Raw genomic sequence first — 15,601 nt, 5'->3', positions numbered from 1 at the left:
GCCTTTATTAGGAAAATGAATCATCCATTGACAAGTGATCAAGTTTTTATTGACCAGCATGATCAGGACTAAAAAGAACAGGATTTTATTTTGAGATGCAATTGATGAATCTGTAACTTCTGTCTCTGTGAAAACACCAAGAACTATCTTCAAGCTGTGGAGACATGAACAAGGGAGAGTCAGTCCCAGTCTATCTCACCCTCCAAGGATCAATATCACACCCACTTCTCTCCCTGAATCCTCTTTTCCCCTCTCGGGTGGGAGATCTGGTCTACCCTAAGAACAAATTCACATGAGTCCAGGGAGCAGGGAAAGCCGAGTCACCTTTGAGTTCAGTGGCATAAGAAGGGTGTAAGTATTTTGCTTTTATGATCTACTTGAATGTAACAATACTGATTATTTTCATGGACACATAAATAATTCAGTCCCTTTTTTGAATACAGTTTACTCTACTGAAATTTTTGAGTGTTTTCGAAGCAGTTAAAGTGACAGTCCCATATGTTCTTGGAGCATGATTTGGAATGAATGTTTCTTATGCTTTAGCATGTAACTGAAAAGGTCTTCCTGACCCTCTATGAGGCAGATCCAGGGCACAAATCCATTTTTTTCTTTATTTATTTCTTTTTAGATGTCCATGACAGTAGAATGTATTTGACATATCACACAGACATAGAGTTTAAGTTCCCATTCATGTGGTTGTACATGATGTGGAGTTACACTGATTGTGTAACATAGGACACATATGAACATAGGAAAGTTATGTTTGATCCATTGTACTGTCTTTCCTATTTCTACTCTCCCTCTCTTCCCTTCATTCCCCTTGTCTAATCCAATGAACTTTTATTCTTCCCTCCTCCTCCCTTATTTTGTGTTAGCATCTGTGTATCAGAGAGAACCTTCAGCCTTCATTTTTCTTGTGAGTGACTTATTTTTGCTTAGCATGATAGTCTCCAGTTCTGTCCATTTACTGGCAAATGCCATAATTTCATTCGTCTTTATGGCTGACTAATGTTCCATCATGTATATATACCACACATGTCCATTTTATAGAGAAGAAAGCAGGCTGGCAGAGGTGATGGCAATGGTGAGTACAATTAACACTTTAGCTCCATGAATTATCTTTTTTAGCCAGTGCATGATGAAAAAAAAATATATATATATCTTTTTTTTTCCTAGCATCTTTTTAAAAATATTTTATTTATTTATTTAATCTAATTAGGTATATTTGACAGCAGAATGCATTTTGATTCATTGTACACAATTGCAGCACAACTCTTCATTTCTCTGGTTGTACACAATGTAGCTTCGTACCCTATGTGCAGTCATACCTGTACCTAGAGTAATGATGTCCATCTCATTCCACCATCTTTCCAGCTCCCATGGAATATATATATTTCTTCACATAAAATTGAGTATCTCTTGTTAAGGGGTGTTATAATCCCCCTGGAATGTCTCTTGATGTGAGGGTTGTCACATTATGGGTGACACAGTGGATGGAACCAAGCGTGGGTTCCTTTCATGGGGCCAGTAAGAAGCTCAGCTCCACACACAGCCTCAGTAGGAGCTGGGACAGTGCCAACTCTCTCCCCCTCACCCCAAAGCTACCTTGATTTCTGAATCTATTAATTTTATGATTGCACAGCTAATTATTTTCATTAGCATTTTCAAAGCTTTTTGGATTGAGGAAGTCAGAAAGAAAGGAGGAACCCAGGAGAGAAAGCAGACATGACCCACAGGCCTCCGAGAATCCATCCATGATGTTTAGTACCAGGAGCTGGATCATCTGACCCTGTGATGGCAACAGGGACCCCATCACTGGTGGGGGACAGACAGCCCCCTCCCAGGTGTTGTTCTGTTAAAATTCTCTCTGGAGTGGCACTGGGATGGGTCCTGGGGCAGGGCCAGCACTGGCTCATGCAGTGCTTCAGGGACAGGAGAAGCCCCCAGCAAACAGCAGTTTAATGGGACCGGTGGCTTCTGCTCAGCACCACTGACTCCTATTTCCAGGAATAAGTACCTGATGGATGAGGGGCCTGAGGCTGAGTGTGAAAACCAGAGGGGCTTGGGCGTCTCTCCCAGAAGCCAAGTTCCCGAGCAGCCCAGGAAGAACTGGCACTGGCTGGAGCCCAGGAGTAAGTCCCCAGGAAGCCAGTTTGAGGAACAGGGACGCTCTGCATGTACCAGCAGCACAAGCACTGAGGTGTGTCCCTGGGAGCCCTGGGACGTCCCTGGAACCCAACAGGAAGGGTGGCCACATCACTCCCCAGAGTCCCCGTGAGTGCAGGGCTGTGACTGAGCCTAGAGTGGAATGGCCACCCCACAGGACCCCTCGTGTCTGCACCAGTGTTGTGATGACGACTGCAGGGACCTTTCCAAAGAGTGGCAGCAGGAGTTTCCCGTGTGCACAGAGCCGGGAGGTGGCGGGGAAGACTGACTCAGCCACACCGAGCCGCTCTGACAGGCGAAGGTGCTCAGGCTCTGCGTCTGTCTCGGGCCCCTAGGATTGGCAGTTCCACGGGCAGAGAGGGCGGAGGGGATGTTCAGGAAAGCCTCGAGGAGGGGCGCGTTTGATGCTGCCTGTTGCTGAGTGGCCTCTGATGACGCCTCGCTGAGGTGATGGGCTGTGACCCCCAGGTTCGGCTGTGACCCAAACTTCCTAAGCCTCACTTCCCTTGTTCCTTAATAGCTTAATGTTGCCTAATGCCACATCCTCAGTCATTGCGAGATGCTGAGTGTGAAATACATGGCATGGTGTCCAGTGCAAATTGAGCACCCACTGAAACCCTCCGTATTTACAGGCATCACTTCTTTTAGTGCACTTTGCTTTATTGAGGTCAGATTTTCTACTTTTTACAAATTGGAGTTTTGTGGTGCCCCCAGGTTGAGCAAGTTTGTGAGTGCCGGTTACCCAATAGCCCCACGTGAATGTTAGCATTTTTTTTTTGCAATAAAGTACATTTTAGTTAAGATTTGTACATCTTTTAGACAAAATTCTGTTGCACGCTTAGTAGAACATGTAGTCTACTTAATGTTTTTTTATGTATTGGGCAACCAGTAAGTTCTTGTGATCCCCTTTACTGTTGTGTTTGCTCTGTGGCAGGGTCAGACAGAAACTTCTAGGTAAGTCATGGTCCCAAGGCATGGTCTCCGACCTTTCTTTCTTATCTTTTCCATGGCATTAACCTTATTTAATCATTAGCCTGTGGTCAAGGACAGATAATCCAAGCCAGGCACCAGTCTGAAGGTGCACAGAGTCCAAACCCAACCTTCTACCTGTCTCTTTAAGACCCATGAGCTAATAGTTTTCTTATTTTAAAAGTTTGACTCCCCCCCTTGAAAAATAATCAATAGGTGACTAACATTTTGTGGCCTCTGAAAGTTATATGAGAATCAAATTTCAGGGCACATGAATATAATTGTATCAGAACTCAGCCACATCATTCATTCTTGTGTTATTGGTGGTTGATTTGGATCCACAACGGCAAAGTTGAATATTTGCATCAGAGACCACATGGCGAGGGAGCCTGAAATGTTTAAGACCAGGCCCATCCTAGCCTTTGCTGAGCCCTGATCTAAGTTATTACAAGATAACGCATGCTTCAAACTTTCCCCTCCATCAGTCCAAAGGGTTCCCACATTATGAATTTGAGAATACCCCAATTCCATTTTCTCCCAACCATCTTGCTGCAGAAGGGAACATTGCTTCCATGTTCTACCTGGTTATTTCAGTTTTGCCCCATATCCCACCGTGTGTGGAACAGAAGTGGAGAACTTTGACAAAGGCAGGAAGCCCAGAGAACCAAGACTTCCATCCCACAGGCTCTTACCATTTTGCTGAACTGATGGTCTTCACCAAACCTCCAGGATCTCAGTGAAAGGGAGATGCCTGTCAGTCATGCGTGAGCCCTCGGGGTGGCATCCATGCTTTGCATACATGTGCTCCTAAAAATCTCAGCATGATATCCTCCCATGTGAATTGCACTCCCAGGTCCTTTGGGGAAACCGAGGCTCAGAATGACAAAATCACTTGTCAAGTCTAAGTGGGTGTTACAGAGGTGGGGGGTGCAGAATCCACACAGACATCCCAAGTCCAGTTCCTCACATCCTTCAGCACACCATGGTTAGCAAGCTCTCACAGACTGTTTTCCTAGGAAGTGTCTTCTTCAGAGCCACGGGGAGCATGCCTTCATCCATTTGAAAACATTGGCTTAGAGTCTGTTTAGGATCAAATCAGTCTTCTTGAGTCAGAATAAAGGGAAAGATAGAACTTACTCAGTTCCTTTCATTAGCTAACTGAGAAACTTTGCAGAGTTCTTTTGATTTCTGAGCCAAAAATATGTGTTCTAAAGAAATCAAGAGCCCAATGGATACCCTACATTTTTCTTCTTTGAGTTAATTTGACACCATAACGTCAAATCCAGGATACACACATCAAAGGGAACAGAAGTCTGTACGTGTGGCAGGTAGTGGAACTCTTGTTATTTATTAAGCTAGTCCATCTTTGATTTGATTTGTTTATTTTCTGCTTTTTGGTGACTACTCTTAATGTTTTTAATTCTAGTCACAACATCTCCCAAGGACAACGGGCAGTTATATCCCTGAATATCTATGAAGCTGTGATAAATATGTGAACATTGGTTCTAGAGATTTGCCTATGCTGTACCCTGAGGGCAGGTCCAAGACACTGTGAGTGGGATCGAGGACACCCTACCCTCTGTGTGTGCTGGGTGGACACCAGAGAGAACCCATGATTCCTTTGTTGTTCAACTTAATAGTCCTTGTGTACAAGAGCACTTGACCATCTGCAAAAAAGTATTTTTCAGAACCACAGTTGGTATGTACCCAACTGCAAGGATGGTAGGAATTGGGTTAAAAGCAGGGTTCTGTGCCAAGATGGAGTCTTCCCTGGGGTAGTCTCTGAGAATGGTGTGATGGATGCTGCTGAACTTGATTCCCCTTGGTCTTCACAGTTCCAAAAAGAAAAGAATCCAATGTTCACGGGCAAGCAGAATTTGTCATAATGTCATGAAATGGCCATGGTATCAAAAGAAATCTACAGATACTATGATCCAAAGTTTTAGGGAGGCAAAGAAGAGAGAAACAACAAGAAGGCAAACTTCTGAGTTCTGTTTTTTAGTTACCCATTGGACATCTGCAGGATCGAGGGAACAGTCAGTCAGGGCTTTTACCAAAATGTTCTTCAAAACCCTTTAAAGAATCCTAAGTGACTCTTATCATATCCTCGTGTAAGAGGTGTTTTCTACAGCAAGGTAGAGAAAGACACTAATACTATGCAACTGCTTGTTCTCCAAAATTCGTAAATTTTAAAGTCAACTAAAAGTAGGCAGAGGTAGAGGTAGAGGAGTTTATTTAGATTTTAACTTCATTACAAGGTTATTGGGGGAACATTTAGTAATACCTACAACAGGCCAATGAGAGAACAGTCAACTTCAGTCAAGTACGACCTCGGAAAACTCTTATCTTTGTTTTTGTCATTCTTGCCAAATAGTGATTTAAATATGGGAAAATTGGTGAGGGGGAAACCTAGAGTCATCTACAAGAAAACAGGTAACTCAACTGTGTTCCAAGTCTCAATTAAACTCTGAACTACTTTGTACATGTCAGCTCAGACAAAACCATATGTTAAATGCTGGGTAGAAATGAGTCTATAAACATATCATACCATCCACCATTCATGTGAGGTTTAAGAGTTCTATCCATATCACTTGTTAGTTATGCTTTACACAGTATTGGGAATGAAAATAACACTGGGTTGGAAATCATACTCCTGCAGATCATCATCATCATAAATTCTACAGATACATGTAATAGAAAAGGAACATTAATGGCTTGCAAATTATATTTCTTGATTTAAATACTAGACACAATTGTGGGTGATATTCTTATTATGTTCGTAGGTTTCTATGTATTTAAAATATTGCAAAGATTTTTTCTTTGGGTCCCGGGGAATTGAATTCAGGGGCACTCAACCACTGAGCCACATCCTCAGCCCTATTTTGTATTTTACTTAGATACAGAATCTCACTGAATTGCTTTAGAGCCTTGTCGTTGCTGAGGCTGGCTTCGAATTTGTAATCCTCCTTTCACTGCCTCCAACGCTGCTGGAATTACAGGCATGCATCACAGTACCTGGCTTGAAGTATTACAAAGATTTTATTAAAGCTAGGATATGATGAAGTGAATAGGGGAATCCCAGTAATTTTTAACAAGCAAGTGATAAGAGAAGCAAAATGTATATTTCAAGGTCCCAGAATGAAGAAACCGGTTTTTAATTTTTTCTCAGAGCTTTATAGTTATCATAGTGATTGGGTTCATCCAGAAAAACTCATCAATGCATGGAAATCAACTTTAGTTCATGATCCCCCTTTCCCTGTGTTACCCCTCTCCTCTCCCATTTTCCGTTCTCAACTCAACTAGATTTCCTTTTGTTCATCTGATAATTTATATTTCATTGGCTTTTTATGTTATTTTCATTCACATCCTCTTTTCTGTAGAAATGGATTTTATGATAAGAACACCTCAGTTGTGTACACATTCCATGACATTAAAAACAATGACTATATCCAGAATTTTTAGATGTTACTCCCATGGGAACAGCTCTTTGGGAAAACCCGCCATCTTCTCCTGGTAAACTTTATCAAAGGCTTCAGCTTGGGCCACTGTGAGGTGATTCTTCCAGTCCCCACAGATGCCTGGAAAACATGAAGTAGACACAGATCAGATCTAGGGAGAGGTCTTAAGATGGCTACCTCCTCCCTGCTCTGTCAAGACAGCAGAGTGACCCCTGGGTCATTGGTGAGGCCTTCTCCTGCCTGGCCACCATACCTATTTACAAGTCTACCTGCTGGGAAAGTGTGTCCTGACTGCCCTCCCTTTTCAAAGCAACCTGTACAGAATCTATAAGCAGCAATGCTGGGTATAAATCAGAAGATCTGGATCAAAATTAATTCTGACCACTTCTTTCTTGAGAACTGTGGCTCAATCTAACAATTTATGACTTGGGTGACCAGAGCAGGTCAAACTAGTCCCTCTGCTTTTGGCCATTCTCTGTGAGAAGTTCTTCTGCACATGGCACCATGTTGACCCCTTGCCACATCTAGTGGCTCCAGTCCCTTGGGGCTCATAGTCTCCCAGGACATCCAGTCTCCTTCAGCCAAGTTCTCTGGTGCTTTGAGGCTGTAGGTGTAGGGTCCTTCTTGATTGGGACTCCATCCCTGGGAATGCCCATTTGCTCTCTCTGCTCCATGACACAGTCTTCTGATTCAGCTTCAGACTTGCCAGGCTGCCCCCTCCTCAGGGTATTTACCTTTCCTGCTCCTTACCCCAGAGTTCTGTCCAATGCAGTGACTCAGTGGGGCTCACAGTTCAGAACCATACATGTCCATTTTTGTTCACTTCGTAGCAATGATCAAACATGAGATGTTCTGTGTACTTCCTTTTTGACTGTGCATAAGGTATGCATTTCTAACATTAAAAAATCAAAACTTTGTAAATTGCCTAAGATTTAGAGCTTTAAAAAATCACATCATATATGCTCAATAAATAATTGTTGAAAGGTTTAACAAAGAATTAGTAATATACCAGCATAATATCCCATTTTATAGGCAAGGATTTTTAAAAAGCCCTGGAGGCGTTACTCAGTGAGAAAGTGGCAGAGGAAAAAGAAGCTAAAGATATGGACATAAGTCCTACACTTTACCTATGTGGTTGTAGTATTGTGAATAATAAATCAATTTTCACATAGTAGGCCAATCTAATTAGTTAAAATATTAATTAAATTATATATTAAATATAGAATAATTGTTAAACTTATATATGTACGCATTTGGACAATTCACTCATATGAATGTAAAGTAGCAGAATGTCTAATATGTAACTGTTAGCCTATAACCATTCATCCTTCCTCCCATGTTCACTGATATCTTCATTATCTGAACCATCTTCATGTGATCCCTCTGAGCCCCAGCCCCAGCCCAGTCCTGTTTTCTCTCTCTGTACTCCAGAAGCACTGGTTGGCAGGAATCCTGACCTTTTGAATAGCTTTTGAAGAAAGATGTGACTAAGAGGAATTTTGGTAAAACAGGTTCTGCGTGTACTTGAAGTGGACATTTTCAATAGACCTGAATCCAAGGGTGTAGTTACGACTCATTTCTCCTCACAGAAAGGAGGCCTTACAGTGTCTCATAGCAAATAACCCACTCCCTACTTTCTCCAATTTGGTCTTTGTGTATCTGTCTCTTTAGGGCAGTTTTCTATGGTAAGTCACCCAGTGGAGTAGCCTAGATATGACCATCTCCAAAACCCACCCTTTGTTCCAAGACTGAATCAACTTTCTCTGGTACCTGCAGTCCATCCGAGTCCCATGAAAATATTTCTTCCATTAGGGCACACAAGAAGCTTTCTTGGTTATAATGATTCAAGTTGATACCTTTCAACACTGTCACTCTTATTGTTGGGAGGTAAACACAGAATGCTCTCCAAGAATTCTCACACATTCTGAAAACAGAACAGTTACCTTTTCTTGTAATTTTGAAATGACTAGAAGAGAATTTTTCAGGCAATATTTCAAAGTTGGACATCTTGTTTTGATTCATGACTTTGAAGGAGCTGTTCTTGAGGACTGAGTCCAGTTCTTCTGGAGTCAACTTCTTTCCCAGGAACTGACAGATCCTCTCTATGGCGCTTCTTGGGTCCTACAATGTGAACAATCAAGAGTGATGCTCTGAACAGGAAGGACAGCAGAGACGGGAAATGGGAACAGAAGTATAAGGAGGGGTGTAGGGGAGGAAGAGGAGAGGACGACATCTCAAAATGGGAAAAGACTGAAATGGATGTCGGATGGAGGGAGAAAAAGGGCAAGGGGCCAGTAGAGGGAGTGAAGGAGGTGGTGACGTGAAGATCAACAGGGGCTTCCCAGCGAGGGTGAGCTCAGGACACCCCAAAGGCAGGTGATGGGATTTCTAAAGAGACTCTTAAGAATGGAAAATAATTGCCATCTGACAGGAGAGAGATGAAATCTTAGAGTAGTTTTGATTTGCATTTCTCTAATTGCTAGAGACGTTGAACACTTTTCACATATTTTTTGATCAATTGTATTTCTTCTTCTGTGAAGTATCTACTCAGTTCCTTGGCCCATTTATTGATTGGGTTATTTTGTTTTCTGGTGTTAAGCATTTTGAGTTCTTTATATATCTTAGAGTTTAAGGCTTTATTGGAGGTGGATGTGGTAAAAAATTTTTTCTCAACCTGTGGGTTCTCTCCTCACTTTATGAATTGTTTCCTTTGCTGAGAAAAAGCTTTTTAATTTGAATCCATCTCACTTCTGTCAGAGTGGAAATCATCAAGAATACAGGCAATCATAAATGTTGTCTAGGATGTGGGGGAAACGGCACAGTCATTCATTGCTGGTGGGATTGCAACTTGGTGCAACCACTATGGAGAGCAGTATGGAGATTCCTTAGAAAATTGGGAATGGAATCACTATTTGACCCAGCTATCCCACTCCTTGGTTTATACCCTAAGGAATTTAAATCAGCGTACTACAGGGACACAGCCACATCAATGTTTAGAGCAGCTCAATTCACAATAGCTAGACTGTGGAACCAACCTCAATAGATGAAGGGATATAGAAAATGTGGTATATATACTCAATGGAATATTGCTCAGCTTTAAAGAAGAGTAAAATTATGGAATTTGCCAATAAATGGTTGGAGTTGGAGAATATCATGCTAACGAAAGAAGCCAATCCCACAAAACCAAAGGAAAAATGTCTTCTCTAATATGTGAATGCTAATTCACAATAAGGCAGAGGGCACTAGGGAAGAATAGCTTTACCTTAGATTAGGTAGAGAAAAGTGATGGGAGGGGAGGGGTAGGGATGTGGAGATAGGAAAGATAGTAGAATGAAACAGACATTATAGGGACTGCATGACCTATATGATTCTGCAACTTGTACACTCAGAAAAATGAGAAATTATATCTCTTCTCTGTATATCAAAGTGCATAAATGCATTCTACTGTCATATGCAACTAATTACCACAGATAAAAAATTAAAAAAAAAAAATGGAAGAAAAGGCAGGGAGACAAACCCCCAAAGACTAATCCTTACACAGAATGATAGTGCATTCCATAAGTGACACTTGAATAATACACAGGACTTCATAATATCTTTCTAAACGTGAGCTCTGTGATTATTGATGTATATTCCTGGTAGATCACACCAAGAAATAGATCTTTATAAGAAGAATGGATTGCTCAGAATCCTAGACTTTCCTCTTCAGACAATAGTGTTTATTATCAGTTTTTTTTTTACATGAGCCCCAGTCACTATATAGCAAGAAGACACACAACTGTGGCAATAATTTAAAAATGTGTTGTGTGATTTGAGAGGAGAATCACAGGGACGTGTGGGAGCTTGCTGCTGAGGTGGCTGAAGGTGGCATCAAGGTCCTTGGTGAGAACTGACCTCATGCTGAGGACACAGCAGGACAGGAAGCAGCTGCAGGAAGGTGACCAAAGTTCTTTCTCCAGGGGAAGCAGATGCCTGTGCCTGTGGCATTATCTCTGTCCCCAAGACAGGCTCACAGGCCAAATGTTTCCTAAAGGTCTGTTCACTCTTTTGCTTTTTCTTATATTGTTTCCAAATTCTAATAAAGTCTAAAAATTTTAAAGTTTTAAATTACTTCTGGACCTATGAAACTCACAAAGGGATCTGTGCATCTTTGTGCAGTTCAGTGTGGCATTTTTGTGCTCAACAGAAAAATAAGGTTAGAATAATTACCTATTCAATATGTGACGATCCAGTCTGTACAAGTGGCACATCTACAAACTCAGACATGAATCATTTATTTAGTTGGGAACATTCAAAACCCTCTCCATTTCCTAATTATAAATGTATAACTACTGTTCTATACAGTTGCCACACTGTGCTACAGGTCATTGGCAGTCATTGCTGTTATCCAGCTGTACCCTGCACCCACCCACCAGTGCTGAGCATCATCTGCAGGCCTTTTCTGTTACTTCAGCCCCTGACCTCTCAGAATAGATTCACAAAGTGACATTTCCCCTTCATGTCACTGTATCAGTCATGGGTAGAAGACAGAGAGGTGGACACAACTCTGGGTTCAATGTTTTCTGGTCAATCCCTTCTTATCAGTAGGTTTCTGTCCACATCATAGGTCCTGCACCCAGAAACCTTGGCAGCCACAGATGCTAGCGTAAGCCATGTCACTCTGCCTCCGTGTGTGGAAGGGCCCTTTAGATGTTGTCAAATGAAATAAATTTGAAGACATGAAGAAAAAGCTTGGACCAATCTGTCAAAACCAAATGCCAAAAGTTTTCTCTGATTTAAAGGTGCTGCTTCATAATGTGGTTGGGGTGGGGCAATGGGAGGATTAGATAAAATCTAGATGGGCAAAGGGGAGGGAGGGAATGCAGGGACATGGGGTTAGGAAAGATGGTGGAATGACATGGAGCTCATTACCATAGTGCATGTATGAAGACATAAATGGTGTGCTCTACTTTGTGTACAACCAGAGATACAAAAAATTGTGCTCCATGTGTATAATGTGAATTGTAATTCATTCTGCTGTCCTATATAACAAATTAAAGAAAAAGAGTTTGGAGTTTGGAGAGGGTTATGCAGAAGCAGGGAAGTGGAGACCAAGGGCTCATCTCCTCTCAGTGACCTCCACAGCCTATGCTTTGACAGGGAACATGAAGGGGAGACACTGAGGACCAGGGACTTCGGGGAGAGTGAGGATGTTGGGGTGCTGTAGGCGCCGACAATGAGAGGGGGCTCACCTTCTGCAGCTCTTCATAACTCAGCAGAAGGACGTTCTCCCTGTGTCTCATGGACATCCAGCCACGAATGTGCTCGAACCATGATCCATAGGGCACTGTGGGGCAGGCACAGGGGTGCAGGTGACACACTACCACAATAGGTGCTTTGCCATCCCTGTCACTCTAAATCTGACATCTTGATACATGTATAGTTGATAAGTGCTCCTCAAACTAGGTACTGAAGTAGAGAGGGGGACCATTCCTGAACTCATTCTATGAAACTAGTATCATATTGATACCCAACCCAGACAAAAACACATCAAATAAGAAAACAACAGACCAATATTCCTGATGAACAACAGATACAGAAAACCTTATTAAATCTGCTTGAATCAAATGTATGAAATATGATATGTCCAGAGCTTTATAATGTTTTGAACAACTAATAATAAAAAAATAAAATATCAGTAAATGCTATTCAACATTAAGATTACACACAGGACATGTTGTGTTCACACTTTAAGATTATACACATCGCATGTTGATTTTATTCCTGGGATGCAAGTTTGGTCAACATATGCAAATCCATAAATGAATTTCACCACATCAATATAATTTTCCTTGACAGAAGAACTTACCTGAGCATCATAAAGGCTATGTTTGCTAAATATATAATTGAGTTTTTGTGACAAACCCAAAAGCCAACATTTGCTAAATGGAGAAAATCTTGAAACATTTGTCCTAAAATTAGGAAGAAGGAAACTATGACCACTCTCACCATTCCCATTCAATAGAGTTCTTGAAAATCTAGCTAGCGAAGTCAGAAAAGAGAATCAAAAAATCACAAGTAGGAAGGAAAGAAGCCAAAGTATCATCTTTTGCAGATTATATGATGCGGCCTGAATTCCCAAAAAGCTCTCCCAAAACACTTATAAACTGGTACCCAAGTTCAGCCCATAAAAATTAAGAACTCTTCTTCATAATAACAATGAATCTGCTGAGAAGCAAATCAGATATTCAATTCTTTTTTTTAAATACTATTTAAGATTTTTTATTTTTTTATTGGTTGTTCAAAACATTACAAAGCTCTTGACATATCATATTTCATACATTAGATTCAAGTGGGTTATGAACTCCCAATTTTACCCCATATACAGATTGCAGAATCACATCGGTTACACATCCACATTTTTACATAATGCCCTATTAGTAACTGTTGTATTTTGCTACCTTTCCTATCCTCTACTATCCCCCCTCCCCTCCCATCCCATCTTCTCTCTCTACCCCATCTACTGTAATTCATTTCTCTCCTTGTTTATTTTCCCATTCCCCTCACAACCTCTTATATGTAATTTTGTATAACAATGAGGGTCTCCCTCCATTACCATGCAATTTCCCTTTTCTCTCCCTTTCCCTCCCACCTAATGTATCTGTTTGATGTTGATCTTTTCTTCCTGCTCTTCCTCCCTGCTCTGTTCTTAGTTGTTCTCATTATATCAAAGAAGACATTTGGTATTTGTTTTTTAGGGATTGGCTAGCTTCACTAAGCATAATCTGCTCTAGTGCCATCCATTTCCCTGCAAATTCCATGATTTTGTCATTTTTTATTGCTGCGTAATATTCCATGGTGTATAAATGCCACATTTTTTTTATCCATTCATCTATTGAAAGGCATCTGGGTTGGTTCCACAGTCTAGCAATTGTGAATTGTGCTGCTATGAACATCGATGTGGCAGTATCCCTGTAGTACGCTCTTTTAAGGTCTTCAGGGAATAGTCCGAGAAGGGCAATAGCTGGGTAGAATGGTGGTTCCATTCCCAGCTTTCCCAGGAATCTCCAAACTGCTTTCCAAATTGGCCGCACCAGTTTGCAGCCTCAGGCTAGCATCATTCTCAATGGAGAAAAATTGAAGGCATTCCTCCTAAAATCTGGAACAAGACAGGGATGCCCTCTATCACCACTTCTATTCAATATAGTTCTCAAAACACTGGCCAGAGCAATTAGACAGACGAAAGAAATTAAAGGCATAAAAATAGGAAAAGAAGAACTTAAATTACCACTATTTGCGGACGACATGATTTTATACCTAGAAGACCCAAAAGGGTCTACAAAAAAACTACTAGAACTAATAAATGAATTCAGCAAAGTGGCAGGATATAAAATCAACACGCATAAATCAAAGGCATTTCTGTATATCAGCGACAAAACTTCTGAAACGGAAATGAGGAAAAACACTCCATTCACAATATCCTCAAAAAAAAAATACTTGGGAATCAACCTAACAAAAGAGGTGAAAGATTTATACAATGAAAACTACAAAACCCTAAAAAGAGAAGTAGAAGAAGATCTTAGAAGATGGAAAAATATAAACTGTTCATGGATAGGCAGAACTAACATCATCAAAATGGCGATATTACCAAAAGTTCTCTATAGGTTTAATGCAATGCCAATCAAAATCCCAACGGCATTTCTTGTAGAAATAGATAAAGCAATCATGAAATTCATATGGAAAAATAAAAGACCCAGAATAGCAAAAGCAATTCTAAGCAGGAAGCGTGAATCAGGCGGTATAGCGATACCAGATTTCAAACTATATTACAGAGCAATAGTGACAAAAACAGCATGGTACTGGTACCAAAACAGGTGGGTGGACCAATGGTACAGAATAGAGGACACAGAGACTAATCCACAAAGTTACAACTATCTTATATTTGATAAAGGAGCTAAAAGCATGCAATGGAGGAAGCATAGCATCTTCAACAAAAGGTGTTGGGAAAACTGGAAATCCATATGCAACAAAATGAAACAGATATTCAATTCTAATCACAATGGTCTCAAAAAATACCTACGTAGCCAGCTGTGGGTACATGCCTGTAATCTGAGCAGTTTAGGAGGATGGGGCAGGAGGATCGTGAGCTCAAAGCCAGCCAGCCTCAGCAACTTAGCAAGATCCTAAGCAACTCAGTGAGACCCTGTCTCTACAACAAATATAAAAAAGGTTGGGGATATGGCTCAGTGGTTAAGCACCTCTCAGTTAATTACCTGGTACCAAAACAAACAAACAAAGAAACACAAAAAACAAAAAACAAAAAAAAACATAGAGGACACAGAGACTAATCCACAAAGCTACAACTATCTTATATTTGATAAAGGAGCTAAAAACATGCAATGGAGGAAGGATAGCATCTTCAACAAATGGTGTTGGGAAAACTGGAAATCCATATGCAACAAAATGAAACTGAATCCCCTCCTCTCGCCACGCACAAAAGTCAACTCAAAGTGGATAAAGGAGCTTGATATCAAATCAGAGACTCTCCGTCTGATAGAAGAAAAAGTTGGCTCCGATCTACATATTGTGGGGACGGGCTCCAAATTCCTTAATAGGACACCCATAGCGCAAGAGTTAATAACAAGAATCAACAAATGGGACTTTCTTAAACTGAAAAGTTTTTTCTCAGCAAGAGAAACAATAAGAGAGGTAAATAGGGAGCCTACATCCTGGGAACAAATTTTTACTCCTCACACTTCAGATAGAGCCCTAATATCCAGAGTATACAAAGAACTCAAAAAATTAGACAATAAGAAAACAAACAACCCAATCAACAAATGGGCCAAGGACCTGAACAGACACTTCTCAGAGGAGGACATACAATCAATCAACAAGTACATGAAAAAATGCTCACCATCTCTAGCAGTCAAGGAAATGCAAATCAAAACCACCCTAAGATACCACCTCACCCCAGTAAGATTGGCAGCCATGATGAAGTCAAACAACAACAAGTGCTGGCGAGGATGTGG

At 41.0% G+C, this 15,601-nt stretch overlaps 1 protein-coding gene across 1 annotated transcript in view; it reads right to left on the bottom strand.

Annotated features, from left to right (window-relative positions):
- Window positions 1-5,413: 5,413 nt before the first annotated feature.
- The window catches only part of LOC308637274 (sulfotransferase 2A1-like), a gene marked incomplete at its 5' end in the record, with an annotated part of 104,357 nt that continues 94,169 nt past the window's right edge, over window positions 5,414-15,601 (bottom strand). The window contains 3 exons of the mRNA XM_081273598.1: window positions 5,414-6,713; window positions 8,537-8,714; window positions 11,825-11,919. Coding sequence (XP_081129724.1) covers window positions 6,601-6,713; window positions 8,537-8,714; window positions 11,825-11,919 — 386 coding nt within the window. The 3' untranslated portion in view covers window positions 5,414-6,600. The remainder of the gene's footprint in view (window positions 6,714-8,536; window positions 8,715-11,824; window positions 11,920-15,601) is intronic.

This window comes from Spermophilus citellus, assembly GCF_964194105.1.
Source record: "Spermophilus citellus genome assembly, chromosome: 18".
NCBI lineage: Eukaryota > Metazoa > Chordata > Mammalia > Rodentia > Sciuridae > Spermophilus > Spermophilus citellus.
The sequence above is the reverse complement of the archived record's forward strand: the minus strand, read 5'-3'. Positions and strand labels throughout refer to the sequence as shown.